General features: G+C 50.4%; 1 protein-coding gene across 2 annotated transcripts; it reads right to left on the bottom strand.

Annotated features, from left to right (window-relative positions):
• Window positions 1-4,849: 4,849 nt before the first annotated feature.
• Window positions 4,850-19,750, bottom strand: CDCA8 (cell division cycle associated 8). 2 transcript variants are annotated; one of them, XM_032877297.1, is made up of 11 exons: window positions 19,644-19,750; window positions 19,363-19,475; window positions 19,116-19,244; window positions 17,057-17,097; window positions 13,951-14,023; window positions 11,688-11,770; window positions 10,190-10,254; window positions 9,030-9,125; window positions 7,803-7,929; window positions 6,963-7,049; window positions 4,850-5,927 (listed from the first exon to the last, which is right to left on the bottom strand). In XM_032877297.1, exons 2-11 carry the CDS (start codon window positions 19,457-19,459, stop codon window positions 5,883-5,885), a joined length of 843 nt encoding a protein of 280 aa, XP_032733188.1. In that variant the 5' UTR covers window positions 19,460-19,475; window positions 19,644-19,750; the 3' UTR covers window positions 4,850-5,882. The 2 variants fall into 2 exon arrangements, with proteins under 2 accessions (XP_032733188.1, XP_032733189.1); XM_032877298.1 differs by having other exon boundaries at window positions 19,363-19,500; window positions 19,644-19,745.
• Between the last annotated feature and the right edge of the window lie 56 nt (window positions 19,751-19,806).

Here is a 19,806-nt window from a genome sequence, read left to right as displayed (position 1 = left end):
ACCAAGGAAAGCTTCTCTCTAGCAGGTAGCACTCGGGAGGTGGTGCTGTTTTCTGAAGTAGACAGCACAAGGGGAGGGGAGCAGGCTGGGTAGGCGTTGGGGCGAGAAAGGCGGGAAATGACGCGCTTGGTTTTAGATTTGTTTGAGGCGTGCAGGTGGAGAGATGCCTAGGAGATGGGTGGGTGCTGGGTCTGGAACTTGGCACAGATGCGGGCTAGAGACGGAGCTCTGAGAGCCACGGTGAGAAGGAGGTCACCCTGGGCCAGCCCGGGGAGCAGAGGGAGCTCTGGGGCGATCTCCGGGTGGAGAAGAGCAGGAGACAGAGCCTGAGGGGAGCCATGGAGAGACGCCAGGAAGCAGTCAGCCATCTAGGCGAAGGAGCAGTGAGTGTGGATGTGAAATTCAAAGAAGCCGCGGAGCCTGGCTGGGGGCGGCCGTCAGGGGCTGTTATCTGAGGCTGGGCTGTTCCCAGGGAACCGCAACTCATGCTTCCCACCTCTGAGCTCATCGTCCCACAGTCCCCGGGGCGAGAAGTCAGAGATCCAGGTGTTGGCACGGTTGGCTCTTCCCGAGGACTCAGGGAAGGACTCGTCCCAGGCCTCACTTCCGGGCACTCAGCCGGCTGGCTTCTCCCCGCACAGGAGTCGCCCCAGACTAGCCCATCCAAGTGACCGCACTTGAACTTGACAAGCCCTGTAAAGACCTTGTCTCCGGAACAGTGACTTTCGGAGGTCCCAGGGTTAGGACTTCCACACAGGAATTTTGAGGGAACATAATTCAAGCCCTAACAGCGGCCTTAATGGTGGGGGGCAGAAGCCAGGTGAGAGGGTTGAGGGCTGGAGTGTGGGAATCTTTTGGGACCAGTGGCAGAAGAAGGAAGGCGGGTTAAGACCGTGACGGGGGCGGGGTGGGGGGAAGCAGGCCGAATGCTGGAGCGCTGCCTGAGGGCTCACACGTGTGAACGCTTGGGCACACGCACACACACACAACTGTACCTCGGAGCCCTTGCTGTTTCCGGCTTGCTAGTGCTTCCACTCTCCCTGCACAGAGCTGTTCGCGTTCACAGCTTGGAGGTGTATTTATTTGCTTAGGCCAGGGGGAGTGCATGGGGCTGTGGCTGGGGCGGGGCGGGGCGATAACCCCCCTTTCCTCCTCCGTTCCTGTGCTCAGAATCAAGTGAGTACCATTCCCTGGGACCGAAGAAGCACCCGGTCCCGGCTCCTTGATAAGGCTGACTGGAGAATGTTGCTTACCACGTTTCTTCGAATCTAAGATGCTGTTGAGTGTGAGATGCACCACGAAGAAAACATCACAGCCAATTCAACGGTGTCATGCCATCTGGTCGGAAGATGCATCCCAATTTCCGAGACGTTAACATGTATGAAATGTACATCTTCGATAAATGAGTTGTGCTGTAGTGGGATCGAAGTGCCTTTCCCTGCATTAGTCCCACCGAGTCCCAGGCAGATCCAGGACGCGGCAAACTTGCCTTGCCCCTGTGGGACAAGCCAGGGGGCGCCATTTCAGCAGGTTATCCCGTTCCGTGAGTCACTTCTTCCCCAGCAGGCTGGAGGGAGTCAGTTGGGGCCGTCCGAGGTGTGGCTCTGTGGAGGGTGGCCTCAGTGGAGGCAGAGGCGGAGGAATGGGGGACCCCCACCAACATTTCACGCTGCCCGCACACAGTAAGTGCTCACTAAAAGTACGATTAGCAAGCTGTAAGGCAGCGGGTAGATGTGCAGTATGTGGTGGGGGGTTGGATGAACATTCCTGGCAACAGGGCTGCTGACGCTGTGACCCGCTGTCTGGCCATTCAGGGAACCCGGCTCCTAATCTGTAGCGCACGCTAGGAAGTTAGGACCTCATGGCCTCATGGGGGAGTCAGTTAAGTAAACAGCATGAAAGGTATAGCCATAGGGGTAAATCCTAGGTGTTGTGGGAGTTCAGTGACCTTCCGCCCGACCGAGTCCCTGGGGAGATGCAGGAGGGCGCAGGGTGGGGCAGAGGGAACCGTGAGGTGTCTTCACTGTCCTTGCCAAGCATGACTGGGTTCTGGACTCAGCTCTTCCCGTCGCCCCCTTCACACCACCCAGGACTCCAGTCAGACTACTCACTGTAAGGAGCGCTCCCTTTCAATTCCTTGGTGCCCTTCGACATCTTGAAGGAACCCGGCCGGTCTCCTCAGGGTTCCTCCCTGGTGCCTACCAGCACCTTGCAGGCAGAGTATAGTTATCTCAAGCCTCGCTCCAAGCAATGTGCACTAAGACTGCCTCTGGACGTTGAGGAGAAAAACTAGAAAACCAAAATGAGATGTTTTCCCACTGCAAGTACCTCCCACCCTCTCCCGGACAGGCTGCACTTTGCCCCTTCCCCTCCCTTGACAGTCTGCTGGGGCGTGGAGAAGAGAGCTGAGACACTGGACCTTTGAGTCCCATTTTAAGGGGTGTAGCCATGGACAGTGTCCTCCACCTCCACCCTGATGGCCCTTAGCGCTTGGTGGCATGGGGTCCTGAGAGTTAACAGCTGGGGAGCTGGGCTTTCCCCAGGATCTTGGTGCCAAGGGCATCTTCTGGCCTCCACCGTCTGCATCATCTGTGGATCGGAAGATGCCTACTCTAGAGACCGCGAGATCAACTAAGGGAAAGACGATGGCAGAGTGTAGAAGGCAGGTGCAGATTACAGCAGAGGGAGGGAGGGAGGGGAGGATCTTGTGTAACCGGTGAGGTGATGCAGGTGGGGGAGTGGGGGCTGGGGGAAATGTCTCATCCTGTGATGGGGGAGGCACCCGAGCCAAAGCAAATTGGATTCCAGACTCCCCTGGAGCGCAGAACCCAATGTGACCCCAGTTCTTATCATGATCTCTTCTAGCGTCTCCAATGCCTCCCATTTCTGAAGCCTCAGGGATGATCTGCTAGTAAAACCTTCAGCACGTGTGTCATGTTGTATTTTAGGTGCGGGTCAACAGCTGTCAGTGTGTGAAATTAGAAAGGAAAACACTTCCCAGAGTTTGTGCACACGTGGGCGCGGAGAGTTTTCCATCACACACAAACTCATTGGTGGGAATGGGGATCGCAGTTCCTTTGAGCTACAAAGTGTGTCTGACGCCGCGAATGAGCAACACTTAGGTGAGGTCCTACCATTCACACCCCGAGAACTAGTTCTTCGTAAGAATAATCTAACCTCTTTGTAAGGCCGTACGTTTGGAATTCTTTCCACGGGAAGCCCCAGGTAGGGCTTCTGGAAATATCAGGAAGCCTGCAGGGCAAAGAATGAACCCGGTATTTATCAGAGCCCTAGGGCTCTTGGTGGCTGCCTCAGGTGCCCTAGTGAAGGGGAGGACTCGGTGCCCCATGCTCCCTTCAACCCAGAGCAACTCTGCTTTTCTTCCAAATACTTCATCTACACAGTAGAGGGTACAAAGTAAATTGCCTTCCAGGGTGAGGCATGTAACAAAGGGAAGTGATCTAGCAGGGGTTATTTTGAATGGGGAGAGGATTCTCTAAGGAAAGCTGCTCTCAGCTCCAGCTGGCTGTGTTACCAGATCTTATTTTTTGGAGGCTAGCAATCATTTTTGCGAAATCTCACAATTTTAAAATTGTAACTAATTTGAGAAAAACAAAATCCAGTGAATGTGTATCTGTTTGGTTTGTGCGCTGGCAGTAGAATTTAAATTTTCTTTGCGACATCCCAACTCTGTGATAGTTCAGCCCATGCTTTCAGTCCTGGGATGGGGAACTCATTACCCTCCACGTTCACCCCTTATATGGGACGAAAGACTCTCGATTTTCATCACATGACTAGCATCTATTAGGCACCTGTTACATACTACACATACCCTACACCTGGGTTCATTTAGGCGGTGGTGCTAGTGGGATAAAGTAGGGTGAGGATGTCTCCGTGTCAAGCAGGTTGGGTCCTAAGTGTGTCCTTGATGCCAGGCTCTTCCTGACACCGCACCAGAGGATGAAGGAAAGGGGAGAAGCCTCAGGTTTGGTGACAAAGTCCCTTGAAATGAGTAACCTTTATTTCAGAGCTGCCACTGACCACGGGACCCCTCCCCACCCATCAGTGTCAGTGCCAGATGAAAGGGCTAAATGATGACCCATTCTGCTCTTCTGCCATCAGGTGCATGGGGATCATTTTCAGTGCAGAAAGAATTTTAGGCAGGCAGATCTGCCGGAGCTCCGGAACTCTGGGAAGTGAGAAGCATGAAAACTGTATTATCTGTGCTCCTGCTTTGTTCCTGACCAACAAGCCTTGACTCAGTGGGTGAACTGCGCATAGCCTAGATTTTGTCCTCCCATGTGTCAGTTTCTTGTGAACAAAGGTGTCGAGGGAAACCTACTTGGGATAGGTTACCTATGGCCTGCAGGTTGGGGTGAGGGGCCCCTTCTTCAGGTATCAGAGAGATTCTGCTATGGGAGAGGTTTCTGTATCTTCTGAGGGAAGCAGCTGCTCAGAGCCCCCCACTCCGACAGCTTCAGCTCCCAGGCAGCCTCTAGTCCAGGTAGCGCAGCTTGGAGAGGACAGAGAGGCTGAATATTGATTAAAAACAAACCAATCCACAATTTATTGAAAACGGGTACCTTTCAGTAGCCCTAATTACAACAGCTTAAAAGATGCCATTAATCAGGAACACAATATGCACAAAAGTCTCAGGAAAGGGAGAATAAAACAACTTGAAAGGAATACAACTGCAACAGGACTGGGTTGCTAGGAGGGTCACAGAGCAAAGTGACATGGAGTAGAACACAGAGCCACACAGGAGGACACGGGGCCGTCGAGCGTGGGGCGGGAACTCCTGAGTTTCCGTACCTTTGGACCACATCTCATGACTCGTCAGGACGGAGGTGCAGGCTGGAGCACAGGGACCACGGGGCGGACTCTGAGTAGCTAGCCGACGCCCGGAGCACAGGCCAAACACGTGGAATGAGGCCACCAGGCAATTCACACCTGCCCCCCAGTGAACCCCGTAAGAGGAAGTGCTCTCTGTGAAGTCTGTGGACCTGGCAGGGACCACTGGACCACGGAGAGCTTAGAGATAGTTTCTCTGCAGCTGGTCTCGTAAAACCCTAGACTAAACTAAGCCCTAGAATTCTCTTATCCAAATTCCTACCATCTAGAGAGGTAGAGGTGCCAGACGTGGAAGCTGCCTCCAAACCAGTTTTTGGTCTTCGGTAAAGGGATAAATACAAACCCCGGTTCCACAGTCAGCTTGGGAAAAACTACTGCGCACAGCGGGTGTAAGATCCTGAAGCCTCACTGAGTATCCACCACCGCAGAAAGCAGGGCTGGGGCCGGGCTGAGATGGGCTCTGCTGTGTCTACTGCTGGGACACGTCCCATTCTGCTGTCCTGTCCCCATCTGCACGGTTCCTCCCAGCTTTCTGGGTCTGTCCTCCCATGGCCCAGAGCTCTCACTGCTTTGAGCCTAAAACTCCCAGCCTCAAGCAACACAGAGCAGAAATGCCGGATGCAGAGGGTTCTCTGAGGAGGGGGAGCAGGTGGTTTTCCTGGGAACCTGAGGTTCTCTCCCGCCACCTCCACTGAAGTAACGGCAGGACGGAGAGGAGGCTGGGTTACAGGAGGCAGACGGCAGCAGCTCTAAGAGCAGGAAGGAGAATTCTGCCAGGAGAGTGACAGGAGGTTTCGACTGCATGGATGCAGCAGGAAGTCGGGTTGGGAGGCGTGAAGAGCAAAGCTTAGTCTAACGGATGGGGGAGCAGTGTGTCTCCCCGCTTCCCGAATTCTCCCAGAGGAGCACCACTCCCTGCTCTGGAACTTTACACTCAGACAGTAAGCCTGAAGGGAAGAGGTCTCTTCAGGGTCCCGGAAGTGCCCGCAGAAAGTCCATCCCGTCAAGCTCGGTTGCGTGGGACAGCAGCCTCATTTGTGAGTCCGTATGCTGCTGCAGATCTGGGCAAGGCGGCTCTACAAAGGAATGGGGCAGGTCACTGAGAGAAAAGGCCACCAACCACACGTGCCTGGTAGCCACTTGACAGTCATGTCGGGGGACCCGGATTTGGGGTGGACAGGACCGAGTGGATCTCAGCCCTCTGCACTCTAGCTGGATCACAAACTAAGTAACTGTTCCGAATGCCCACTCCTCATCTGAACGCGGGAGTAAAACAAGACCTCAGATGAGCCAGTCGTGCTGTGGGTGCAGAAGAGAGGATGAACGTCACTGGATCTGGGTGGCTAGGTATGTGTGGGCCCTCGACACCGGGCCGTGTGCCCTGGATGTACCCTTCACAGACCCCTCCCCAGAAGGGGGGTCCCATCCACCACCCGAGACGGTGCTGACTGGACCACGGAGACCCATCTGACCAAAGCTGAATCAATTTACTTTTCCTTCTGAGAACTGAAGGGGTGACAAGAAGGGGACAGTCAGTGCTGGGCATCAGAGCAACGAAGTCCGAGTTGGGAGTGCGGCTGCCAGAAGTCACAAGCAAGCCAGTATTGAAGGAGAAGGAGCGGGGACCCAGAGCCCCGGGGAGGAGGTCCTCTGCCGAGAGGGAGGGACGGAGGAGCGTTGGAGAAGCGCATGCGTGGGCTTCACACAGAGAGGCTACGGGAGCACCAGAATGGAGCTCCACACACGGTCACTGACGGTCCCACGGCTCCAGGGGCCTGGCTGTCCCACCGGTCTCTGGTTCTCCGGGACTCCTCGGAACAAGCCCCTCCCTCCCTCCAGGAAGCTTCCTTCCCTGGCAGTCAACCACGCCCTTGCATTCGGCACCAACTGCCCCAACTGAGGCAGAAGGCTGAGTCTGCCGTGGAACTTCTGTGGCAGCAGCCCGGGAGACACTGAAAGGCAGCATCAGTCCAGGGACGGAAGTGCTGCGGGGTAAAAACAGCTACAGTCCCTTGGGGGAAGAAGACAGCACAATGCTAAGTGTGAAGCCCAGGCAGAAAGACAATCCTAAGTATAGCTGAACTGAGCAAGCAGAGGGTTACGAGACTCACAGAGAGTTTCTTGATGTTTCCCAAGGCCTCGGGGTCCAGCTGTGCGATGTCCATCCTCTGCAGGTCACTAGCCAGCAATCGCATGCTCTGTGTGGAGAGCAGGGTGCGCTCAGTTGCCATGTCCCCTGGGGCAGGACCCTGCACTCAAGGGACCACTGTGCCCCAGGGGTCCCTTTGATATCCTGCACTTTGGGCAGGGGGAGCAGGGGCAGGCAAGGCAGTTAGGAGAGGTGCTTGCCCTGAGGAGATAACAATAGCAGTGTTTCTCACTGGCCCGCGGGGACTAAGGGCAGGGACATGAGCTTAGAAGTGCCCTGCAGACACAACTGAGACACACCTTCCCTCCCTCCTGGGAGCTGACATCTGCAACTAGTTCCACTCAGCTCAGGGCAACCGGGCTCAGCCCGAGTCAGAACCCCTCTGGCTTTTCCAGAGTGGGAGACACAGTTCATGCTCCCCTTTCTAGAGCACATACTCGGATGCTGCCTTCCTATGCACTCCCTTTAGGGTGTCCCTTACTGTCCATGTCACGTGCCACTAGACTTGACTGTGAACCTATCTCGGCTACTGAATGCATTCTCAAGAGCGGGAAGCACGTCGTCTACACCGGGGGGAGCCACAATGCAGGTGGGCAAATGTCAGCTGATGAACAAACGGAACACGGAGCCGGGCAAGGAGCCCAGCCTGGGCGAGAAAACTGGTTCTGAGTCCTGCGGAAGTGTGCGCGTCAGGACCCATGCAACCCAAAGGACTGTGGGGGTGAGAAGTGGGTGATGGGCCAAGGAAAGAAATGCCCAGGGAGCTGCGCATGGTGGCCCGGCCGCCCTGTGAGACGCTCACCTCTCCACCGCCCACCGGCACCGTGAGGAAAACCTCTCTGCTGTCAGCAAGAGGGCTGCCATTCACAGAGACGTTGTAGATCCGCTCTCTGGCTGCTGGGGTCCGTAGGCCCGGGGTCTTGAAGACCCTGTGAAGTGGGAAGATCTCTGTCAAGATGCTTGGCAGAGTGAGTGACACAAGGCGCCATGAGCTCTTCCAACCCCCATCTGGCCTCAAGCTGTAGTTTTCAAATCCTGTATTTCTAAGAAGGCGAGTTCTAAATTTAGGGCAAAAAGTCTTTTTAAACAGTAATGACTACACACAGCTGGAGAAGGGAGCTTGTAATGATCAAACACGCATCTAGCCAAAGTCAGTTCTTATCCATGGAAATCTTAGGTCCCAAGCTCTGCATGGACACCAGTCATCCATCCATCCACAGAGCCAGAAATAAACTATGGTTAATGCACTTCCAAGAGTGGCTAAGTGCTTCCAGCAAGAGGAATTTTCCAGGGTCAAAAAAGGAAGATTCAGAGATTACATCATTATATTAATTCCCAAATGAACTTTCTCAGACAGTTAAAATCCTGCTACCTGTTTTTCTCTAAATGTCCTTTGCTTTACGTGCATATGAAAAAACAGTTCAAGACTGGGAATTAAAAGAAGTCTTTCTCCCTCCCTCTCCTCACCCCAGAGATTCTGACTTTCAAATCCTTAATGCCTTCCAGAAATATCCTCTGTATAAACACAAATGGGATCACTTAGGACACGCTGTCATGCAGCGTGCTGGGAGGTGCCCGTGGCCACGACGCTGCTCCGTCAGCACATAGAATCGCCTCTTTCTGGCCCCAGAGCATCTCCTGTCCAGTTGACCAGTCGGTGGAAGAGATCAGCTTCCAGCCTGGGTCACGTCAGTCTCCCTAGCGTGACGTGGTGTCCATCCGCACTCTCACCAAGGATACAGGAGAGTACCTACCCATTTCGAAAAAGGCTGAGCAAGAGTCCCTAGAGGCCTCCTAGTCCTCAGAGGCAGAATGTTCTCTGCCTCTCATCAAATAAAGACTTATTCTGTTGCTGAAAACAGGTGAACCTGCACTTTGGGAAAAGGCAGATGCTCAGAAGCCCAGACGGCTACCCTCTTCCAAGAGGCCTTGCGGGGCCAAGGAGCCATGTTTTCCCACTAGCTCTTCTTATGGACTGAGGCGAACTGGTGGGCTCCCATCAGATGCAGGGGCCGCCCCCATTACTCACCTTGAGTCAAACCTGGGGGTCAGGCCTGGGGTTGGCTTCACCATAGACAACTCCAGCCGGCCCACAGCTGGGGTGACAGTGTTATAATGGCTTGACCTGTGGGTAAGAAGTGGCCATTAGGGGCGCCTGGGTGGCTCAGGAGGTTAAAGCCTCTGCCTGCAGCTCAGGTCATGGTCTCAGGGTCCTGGGATAAAGCCCCACATGGGGCTCTCTACTCAGCAGGGAGCCTGCTTCCCCCTCTCTCTCTGCCTGTCTCTCTGCCTACTTATGATCTCTGTCAAATAAATAAAATCTTAAAAAAAAAAGTGGCCATTACGTCCATAGGTCACACGTGGAGGGCGCTGACCATGCGGCTACGTCCCGAGCGCCTCACATACGCCAGCTCGTGCAGCCCTCCCAACAACCTGAGACACATAGCAGTGATCCTCGTTTTCAGCCACAGAAACTCGAGCATACCGACTCCTGCAACTTGGCCAAGATCACAGAGCCAATGAAGGGGGGAAGCCAGAGCTCTGAAGCTGGGCAGAAAGCCTCCAGAGTCTGGCCTCCGAGTCAGACTGACAGAACAGGAGGAAGGAGACACCTTCTCCACAGCCCGAGGGCCCCTTAGCCGGAGCTCCTGCCCTCTTGCTAGGCAGCCACCATTGCTCAGGGAGTGTCCTTCACAGACACACATCCCAGCCACTACTTTCTAAGCTTCTTGAGATGTGGCCCCCCGTTCCCCATCCTAAATGGTTTAGCAGGGCCCAGCATAATCAGTTCAAGTCCATGGTGATTCTTTACTGATTAGGAAACAGGTGGACCATCTCAAGGAACAACAGTAGGCAGGTGAGTCACTGTGACTGGCCCCAGGGTGGGGGGAGGGCTCTGCACGTGGGCTGTCAGGCAAATGCACAAAATATACAGTCCTTATGATAGGTTTCTGGTCCTCACTCTCCCTGGTGCGATTAAAACAAACAAAAAAGGTAGGGGAGGATAGAGAACATGGGCAGAACTGGAGAACATGTTGGGTCAGATCATTCCTAGAGGCTCCTCCAGCTTGGAGATTCAAGTTCTATTTAAGCACAGGCCACAAAAACCCTTGCACCTCGTCTCTGCCGTGATGGATGGGGCTCTCCAATAAAACCAAAACACACACGGACATTTAGAAAAGCCGTCACCTTTTGCTTTTGCCTCTTCCTTGTATGGACTGGGTTCTCTTCTTGGATGGAGGACACCTTTTGACCTGGATTCACAATCAAATGACACTGTGGTTATAAGAAGCCTCAAAAAGGGGAAAGCGAGAGCAGGTAAGAAAAGGAGGGGAGGGGGTCAAGTCTGGAAATGTGAATTGATGAACATGAGCTCTATCTCCGGGAAGTGAGTGCCGTAAGTAATACAGAACATGGTGGGTGAACTAAGGACGTCCACTGCTTAGGTCTTCAAAGTGGACAGTTTGGGCCAAGATTAAAGGTAAATCTCTTAAACTGACTGTAGCCTGGCCAGCCCCCATCACTCCCCCATGCAATGCTGCTGTGAAGGTCACTCAGGCCATCCTGGGGTGCCCAATCTTCCCCGCTGCTCTGGCTGTCCCTGCACAGGCTGCTGTGTAAGCTCCTCTTTCCAGCTTCCCTCCAGGCACCTGTCCTCATGCCTTCCCCATACGACCCCATACGACCTCATCGATGCCCACGCTAGGAGTCAGTGTGCCTCTCAACCTCCTACTTCTCCCTGAACTTCAGGCTGAAATTTCAGAAAAGGATGGACCCCTCAACGTGTCAGGTAATTAGCACCCCGGCTGCTCGCCTTCACCGGAACCCAGCACCCTCCTGTGGGCCGCTTTCCATGGATGAGGGGCACCTAGGCTAGAAACCGATCGGGTATCCCTGCTTCCTCCCTTCCTCCACCGGTCCTGCTCACATTTGTCAAAACTATCCCTTCTGGGGCGCCTGGGTTTCTCCGTGGGTTAAAGCCTCTGCCTTCGGCTCAGGTCACGATCCCAGGGTCCTGGAATCGAGCTCCGCATTGGGCTTTCTGCTCAGCAGGAAGCCTGCTTCCCTTCCTCTCTCTCTGCCTACTGTGATCTCTGTCAAATAAATAAATAAAAATCTAAAAAAAAAAAAAAAAAATCCCTTCTCTGTGTATAGCATGAGGGCCTCAGTTTAAGAACTACAACAGCCTCCCAACTGGTTTCCCTGTCTCCGGTTTTTCCCCCTCATCCATTTGTCACTCAGTGTGACCAACCTGATGAAATGCAAACTTCTGAGCTCCGCACACAAGGCCATTCATCTTCAGGCCCTCCTGTAGGCAGACCACCTGCAGCTTATAGCCCTGTCATCCCCAATGGCTTCCTGTTCTTTAAATGGAACTTGAGGGAACGTTCCTATCTATCTCCTCCTGGGCTTCCCCACCCTTTCTTCTTCAGCTAGTGAAATCCCCCTCACTTTTAAAATCCTGGGTGTACCCTAAGCAGGGAGGTAAAATTTGATCGCTTCCTCTTCTGCCTTCTATGTGCTGTGTACCCACTTCTCTGAGGGCTTTCATGTGAGCCATTAAAGTGGTTATTCTCTGTGAAACAGTGAACGCTGGTGGGTCAGGGTGGGGCACGGGGATGTTAGGTATTTTTGTGTTTCCCTGTCCCCCGTCAGCTCCCAGCCCCAAACACAAGTGCCTATTTACTCTTGAAGTTTGAAGATTCTTTTTCTTATTTTCTTCTTCTTCTTCTTCCACTATCATTTCATCCAATTTCATTATCTTTCGTGCTGTAAGAAACAGTTTTAACAGAGTCATCTTTCTCATAGGAGTAAATTTTCATGCATTCATGTTTCTTGGAGGAAATAAAACGTATGAAATCTTTGGCTGTAATCAAGAAATAGACTTTGAATATAAACAAGAGGACTTCTTTTTTTTTTTTTAAAGAGGGTTTAGACAGAGAAAACTAACCAGACTGATTAACGAAACCCACATGATACCCAGCATTCTGCTGAGAGTGCAGACGCTGGACTCAGCTAGACTTGAGCGTGAGGCCCGGTCCTAGCACCGCCCAGGTCATGGGGCTTTCACTGCGCTGCCTCAGTGTCCTCATCTATAAAAGGGAGTAGTCACTTCACAGGGACAGTGAGACCTGGAACGTGCTCTGCAAGAACAGCATCTTTGCCATTTTTGTTCCTATTTCCTCAAACCCTAGAATTGTGCCTGTCAGTGTTTAAGTGTCTGTGGAATGCATGAACATAGAGCCCCCCCCTTTTTTAAAGATTTTATTTATTTATTTGAGAGAGAGAGCATGAGAGGAAAGAGGTCAGGAGAAGCAGACTCCCTATAGAGCAGGGAGCCTGATGTGGGACTCGATCCTGGGACTCCAGGATCCTGACCTGAGCCAGAGGCAGTCGCTTAACCAACTGAGCCACCCAGGTGCCCACATAGAGCCCTTTTGACAGTACGGGACACGTGTCATAAGAATTATTTATGGGGCACCTGGGTGGGTTAAGCCTCTGCCTCCAGCTCAGGTCATGATCTCAGGGTCCTGGGATCAAGCCCCTCATTGGGCTGTCTGCTTGGCAGGGAGCCTGCTTCCCGCCCCCCTCTGCCTGCCGCTCTGCCTACTTGTGATCTCTCTCTCTCTGTCAAATAAATAAATAAAATCTTAAAAAAAAAAAAGAATTATTATTCATTACAATATTATTATTTACATAGATTAGAAAACTTTCTAAGCACCACAGCTGTTTAGTGATGGAAGTTAGTGTCTCACGCTAGCTCTGTACAAACCCGAGCCAGACAATCTTGAGCAGGGATTCCAGAGATAATTCAGGCATCTGATCATGGGGGGTAGGGTCTCAGATGGGACAGCTTTTTAGCTTTTTACTTTCTGACACATTAAATAATATATTTATCTTTTTTTCCCCCCTTTTAGGAACTAGCTTATAATGTAGACAAAGCCCAATGGTTAAGAGGGCACAAAACCAAGTTTTACTGTTGGTTGACTTGGATCCTGGTGTGTCTGTTCCCACAGGTGAGATCAGAAGACCCCCTCCCCCACCACTTGAGCAAAATTGTGGAATCCAGAAGAGAAATCAGTATTCCCCAAATGTGGAGACAACCCAAAGTGAATTAACACACTATAAATATGCGGCCAAGGATCTCCAGGAACACCTGAGCCCAATTCTGTCATAATCTCACCAAGGCAGCACTGGAGTGTGACACCAGCAAAGTGAAAACTCCTGCTCTCTTCGTGCTACGAGGTCATTCGACGGAAAGCAAAATGGACTAAGAACTGGGCCGTGTTTCTGGCCCTCCCCAGTGGAGAAGTGCCCTGGTCAAGATCCAGGCCCTGGGTCAGGCCTCACCTCACAAGATGTGGATGCACTGAGCTATGAAAGCTTAATGACAGTGACACAAAGTCTGTAGTAGGGCTCATCCTGTCCCTGCTCCATGATTCTCACAGGTCACGACCCGGTTTCCCAAACATGTTCCCTCTGGGACAGCATTTCTCTGAGTGTGGGGTGTGAGGGAGGGATGATTTTCCGCAGCAGGTCACTGAGTCCAGGAACGTGGGATGGCGCCCGGAGGATACTGGTCCTTTCACAATTCTCTCTCAACGTTTCTGATCACACAGGGGTGCCTTGGCGGGCCTCACCATGTCCCCTAATGCCCCTCAGTCCTGCCACCCTCTAACTGGCGGAGCCAGGGGCAGTCATGCTTCCCACACAGCTTTCCCTCTCCTTCCACTCTCACTCTTGCCCCCACAATGGCCGGCAGTTTGCTCACTATCAGTCCTGCATATGATGAACTCAATGCAGCAGCCAAAACCACATTATCGGATTTGCAAGACCGAGGACCAGGCATTAGAGGGAAGAGTCCCTACCACTGAGGCTTCTCTGAGCTGCCGGCCTGCCACCTGGCCTCCACTCTCCCAGTTCAACAAGGGGTTTTGGAAAGTACTCACTTTTGGCAGATTTCAAGGGTGTCTGAATAGCTTCTGCTGTTAGTCGGTTTATTTCTGTGATATCCAGGTCCGCCTGTTGCCAACACAGCCAGAAAACACCAGGCATATTCCATCAAATATGGGGAATATTTTAAGACTCAAAACAATTAATTTCAAAAACATATTATTTATTACTTATAAGACTGTTACGTATTAGTTATAACATGATTTTAGTGAGCTCCTATAAATGCACTATACAACCCAAGATCTAAAACATTGCTGATTACTTGCTTCTAGCTCTGTAGTCTTTCCTGCTCTGTTTCCTTGTCTTCTCCCAAAGGTGACCACTATCATTGCATCTGCTTAAAGGAAAGCATGTTTGTGTGGGTTTTTTTTTTTTTTTTTTTAACAAAGGTATATGTGGTTAAATATTTTATTTGGATTCGCTTCTGCCGCTTCTGGCGTAGTTTGTTTTCACTGTCACATAGCATCCCACTGTGTGACTCTTTCACAATTAATTTCTCCAATCTCCTGTCAACAGTCTTTTGCTACTCTAAACAACTTCTTCATGTGTCTGATGCACATGTCCAAGTTTCCTCTTGGCTGTACACTCAGGGAAAGTGGTTGCATTTGATTATGTCCCATTGGCAAACAATACAGGTTGCTAATGACTCACGTTCTCTGCACTTGGTGCTGTACTAGACTTTTCTCTTTTTTAAAGTCTAGAGAGTCAATAAGGTTTTCTGTTGCACCCACAGGCCCTTCAAAAAGGTTTCTAGTCATCACCATTCTAATTAAATGTGCTCCCATTGGTGACTACCTCTGTGAATGAGAAGAGCTACGAGCAGGCATGCTTCTCTGCCTTTTCTGGCAGGACACATGTAAGTATCAGAGGAGGTGTTACAGACTAGGGATGACAGGTTTCATCTCCAGACTGGTGGGGAGTCCTGGGAGTGCTCGAAGGAGCATTCTGAGGCTGTCCAATCTCAGCAAGAGACAGTGCTGTAGGAGCTTAGTAAGGTCTGGAGTGGTCGATGGAGTGGATAGTGGCCAACTAGGTGCCATCTCTAGAAACAACTTGCATGTTATGAAGGTGTCAGTGGTGGCAGGCCACTGATTATCTTTGTGTAGAAGAGTTAACAGGCCTAAGACCGATATCCATAGAGAGGCCTATTTGCATGCAAGGGCTTGCGGCTTGCATGAGAACTTGGATTTCAGGATTCCCTGGTTAGAATGGCTGTCTGGGCCTAAGCTTTGTACAAACAACATGGCTCATGCTGCATACCTGTTTTCCTCCTGGAAGTCTGGAATTTTGGTACAACACCATTTCACGTGTGTTGAATTAAGGTGTCACATGTGACTCCACTGGGAGAGGACTCTTGGGAGCTTACACTTGGTTTCCTCTGAACTTTGGCCCAGGCACCTTTTCCCTTTGTTGATTTTGCTTTATATCCTTTCACGTAATAAATCACAGCCATGAGTAGGACTATATGCTCAATTCTGTGAGTCTTCCTGGGAGTGGTCTTGGGAGACCCCCACATACCTAATCATTATGAACTTTTGTGCCAAAGTATCATTCCTTTCCTGAGTTCTAACGCATATTAGCTAAGGCTACAATTCTCTTGATTTGGTGTGATGACACCGGCTATTTCATATTACACTAGAAGCTCTCTGATTTGTAGTTCTGTATGTCTAATTAATTAAAATGAGGGTGATGCATTAGCTAACGAGTGTAATTCATCTCAGAGGTAAGTCTTTTGAAACACCAGATCCGGGTGTGTGGAGGCGGGAACATGTTACAAAGAAAGAGAAAGCCAGAACTAAGAATGTTTTACTAGCTCTTGATTTTACTTTTCAGTGATCCCCACTCCACTCCTATAATATTCATCTCCAAACTCTTTTTCCTGACTGAACAACTGGCTCTGAAACACCTTTAACTTCTGAGGCAGGTGGAGATCTGCCATTCAATGCTACCATGTACCCTGTGTAGTCAGGTCCCTTCAAACCCTGAGATTCCAAGAGATCCTAATAACGCAGAAAAGGAGGTAGATTTTTGGGTTCACTCTATAAACCTGATGAAGGTTATAATAAACATTCTCTCCAGAAAGATAACAAATGCATGTATGCATGCGCATTGTTTTTGTCTGATTTTAGAGTGCCTAGGGTCTCTGTGAAGACCATGATGGACTAGTTCCCAACACTGTATAACAAAACTTTCTGTAAGGGTAGAAATGCTCTATTTCTGGGCTACCAATACGTAGTCACTAGTCATGTGTGGCTAGTCAATATTTGAAATGTGACTAGTGTCTCTGAGAGACTGAAGTTTTAATTTAATTAATTTTAATGGATTAATGATTTATTTATTTAATTAATGATTAATTAATGATTGATTTAATTAATTCAAATTGATTGATTGATTAATGGTGGCTATTGTATTGGACAGTACAGATCTAAAATGTGAACTCTTTATTTTGCTTCCCCATCTGTCTTCAATCCTAACGCTGATGCTGGGATGAAAGAGGTGAGAGAGGGTGAGGAATCCTGAGAGTCCCAAATAAGAGCAAAGCTTCTAGAGGATGACATGATAAAACAACAGTCTCAGGGCACCTGGGTGGTGCAGTTGGTTGAGCGTCCAACTCTTAATTTTGTCTCGGGCTGTGATCTTGGGGTGGTGAGTTCAAGCCCCATGTCTGGCTCTGCGCTCAATGCGGTGTCTGCTTGAGTTTTTCTAACCCTCTCCCCCTCCACCCTTCTCTCTCTCTCTCAAATAAATAAATCTTTATAATAAAATAAAAATAAAACAACAGTCTCTGACACCTAGCAGACCAGGCCGTCAGGTAATGACCCAGGGGCTTAGAGGGACTGGGCTTGAGGCTTTTGCTTTGCCTGAGAGGTCAGGGTGGAGAGCTATAAGGAACCTGCCTAAAATAGAATGCCTCCCTCTGTAGAACTTGATAGTATTTGGGCTTCACAGACTCAGCCTTTGACAACCACAGTTTTGCAGTTGGCCCAAACAGGTCATGTTCCCTAGGAGCCCTCTTCCATGGTAAACACCCACTGGTTGGATTTTGTGATGGGATTAAACTTAAAAACTAACCATAGTTCCAAAACAGGACAGATCACTTACTGTTGCGGCCTCTTCCAGCGCCTGTTTGCTTCCTCCAAGGGCTTTAAAAAGAACATTTTATTTAGTTACTATCAGATCTTAATGATAAACCATCTTCCCATTAGCTGTCTAAAACTGGACTAGATTAAGCCCTGGCTTCAACACTCAAGGCCCTTTGTAACCTCTTTTTTCTCCACACCTGACTGGCTGCCTTATAGCATATTCTAGGTCCCACCACACCAAAGTCCTTATTTCCCAGATGTGCCACCGTCTCCCGTGCCTCTGCCCCTCCTTGCTTATTATTATTCCCTTTACTGGAAATGCACCTCTGCACCTGGAAAATTTCTAATTCGTCTTTCGAAACTCAGTTCAAACCCAAAAGTCTTTATTTTTCTATGACAACAGGTTGTGGCAAAGTGCTGAGCTAGTTGCTCAATTCTCATCATACCAAACAACGACTCAGAGCTGTTTAAGCATCCCCCCATCTGCTGCCTTGAACTAAACTCCTTGAAGACAGTTTTGGGCATAAATATGGCGTAGGGTAGTTATGCAGCCAGTGTGTGTTGAACGAAGAGGTCTGTGTAAGATTTAGATGTAGAATAAAGTTAAGTTAATACTCCTTCTAGAAACTCTCATAGTGTCCTGTAGAACTGTTAAGAATTCACGCTTTGGGGCGCCTGGGTGGCTCAGTTGGTTGAGCAACTGCCTTCGGCTCAGGTCATGATCCCGGACTTCCAGGATCGAGTCCCGCATAGGGCTTCCAGCTCCTTGGGGAGTCTGCTTCTCCCTCTGACCTTCTCCTCTCTCATGCTCTCTCTCAAATAAATAAATAAAATCTTTAAAAAAAAAAAAAAAAAAAAAAGAATTCACGCTTTGAACCAGACAGAGTGCTTAGGTTTAAACACCCTCTGCTACTCACTAGCTTATGAGACCCTGAGCAAAGTAACTAATCTCTCTGTGCCTTAATTCTGTCACCTGTAAAAGAGGAGCAATATTAACAATGAATACCTTTGTTGTGAACATAAAGTCAGTTAACACATGTAACACACTCAGTATAATACCTGTCTAGCACATATAAATGTACAGCACTAGATAAATGTACCTACTGTCCCCTACTCTTTCCCTTTTATGGTACCTACGATTTTGACTATCTAATCACATGTGCATTTTTAAAACGACCCTCCTCTACTAACTTGTAAGTTCCTGAGGGCAGGCAATGTCTGTGTTATTTTCCAAAGCACTTTCAGCCCCTAGCACTGTGACTGAGACATGCTCAGTGAATATTTGTAGAAGCGTGCCAATAAAAGGGCAAGCCAAAGAATCATTAAATATCTATTATTTGAACAGAACATGCATTTCTATTCAGGAAGGAGCTGATGTAATAGATAATAATTAGGAAAAGTAAGGGTAACCCAGCAGAACGGAAAGCCTCTTGCATGTCCTTGGATTTTTAACAAGGGAATGGAGAACAGGTTGCAATTTTTCTCCAGCCAGAATAACTTGAGCCCTTGCATGTCACAATTTGATTTGCTCATTTTTTTTTTTTAATTGACAGGTTCTATAAGATGCAGAAAGCACTGCTTGGGGGTTATCCTCCCATCTGAGCTCTGGTAACAAACCAAGTTATTCTTTTATTCGTCTTTAAATGATTGTATAATATAGAGAGTGTTTTATGACACATGAAATTCACACAAAATTCACATATCCATGTGTCCATAAATACATGTTCCTTGGACACATACATGCCCATTCATTACAGCTGTTTTGGACCTAGAACAGCTTGAGCTGAGTACCTGCAACAGAGAACCCTCTGGCACAGAAAGCCTAAAGTATTTACTAGACAGTAAATTCTCCTTTAGAGAAGATGTTCGCCTACCTGGACGGGGTGTGTGTGTGTGTGTGTGTGTGTGTGTGTGTGTGTGTAGATGACGTCTATGCACAAAGGTAAAGCAGGGAAGAGAGATAAGGAGCGGGGGAAGCGGTAAGGCTGCAATTTCCTAAAGTGATCATGAGGACTTCACTCAGGCGACCACAGAGGCGCCCCAGGGCCGAGGCCTGCGGGGACGGCAGCAGCTCTTACCGAAGTAGTCTAGCCAGTTCATCTCGCGCAGCGCCTTGGGGAGCCGCAAGATCTCGATGTTGTACAGGTTATCCATCTCCTTGAGGAGGTTCTGCCTGTCCGACTGAATTTGCTTGGATCGTATTTGCACTGCGAGAGGGCAGAGCCGACAGAACACGGGTCACCGGCCGGTGAAGGGGGCCTGGAACCCTGCTGCCGGTACCCCAAGCCACCGGCACCCAGAGATCGCCCCGGGCTCCGCCCCTACCTTCGCGGTCGAAGTCCCGAAGAAAGGAAGCGAGCTTCCGGCTCCGAACCGAGTTCGTCTTGGCCACCCGACTGCCGCCCTTCCTAGCCGGAGCCATGGCGCTTGGGTGGAGGCTGCGGGGAGCGGGGGACGCAGCCACTTGGGAGGTCAGCGGCCGAGGTCGGGGAGGGAGAGTAAGGAGGCCGCGGAGGAGCGGGAAAGGGCGGACGGGCGCCCCACGGAGCTAGTGGGGGCGCCCTGCCTTTGAAGGCCCGAGCATAAAGGTGTCGCGAGGCACGTACCTGCGGGTCACCAGACGGGTTGAGAAAGATCTCGCCGCTCCAGCTGAGGGGAGGGAGCAGCTTGGTGCCTAAGCGGACGTGCGGCCGCCGCCACCAAATTCAAACTGCCACAGGCTGACGAATGAGAAGTCGCCGTCTTAGGAGGGTCCCACAGCATCCAATC

Source organism: Lontra canadensis, unplaced genomic scaffold (assembly GCF_010015895.1).
Source record: "Lontra canadensis isolate GAN:19392208 unplaced genomic scaffold, GSC_riverotter_1.0 scaffold60, whole genome shotgun sequence".
NCBI lineage: Eukaryota > Metazoa > Chordata > Mammalia > Carnivora > Mustelidae > Lontra > Lontra canadensis.
The sequence above is the reverse complement of the archived record's forward strand: the minus strand, read 5'-3'. Positions and strand labels throughout refer to the sequence as shown.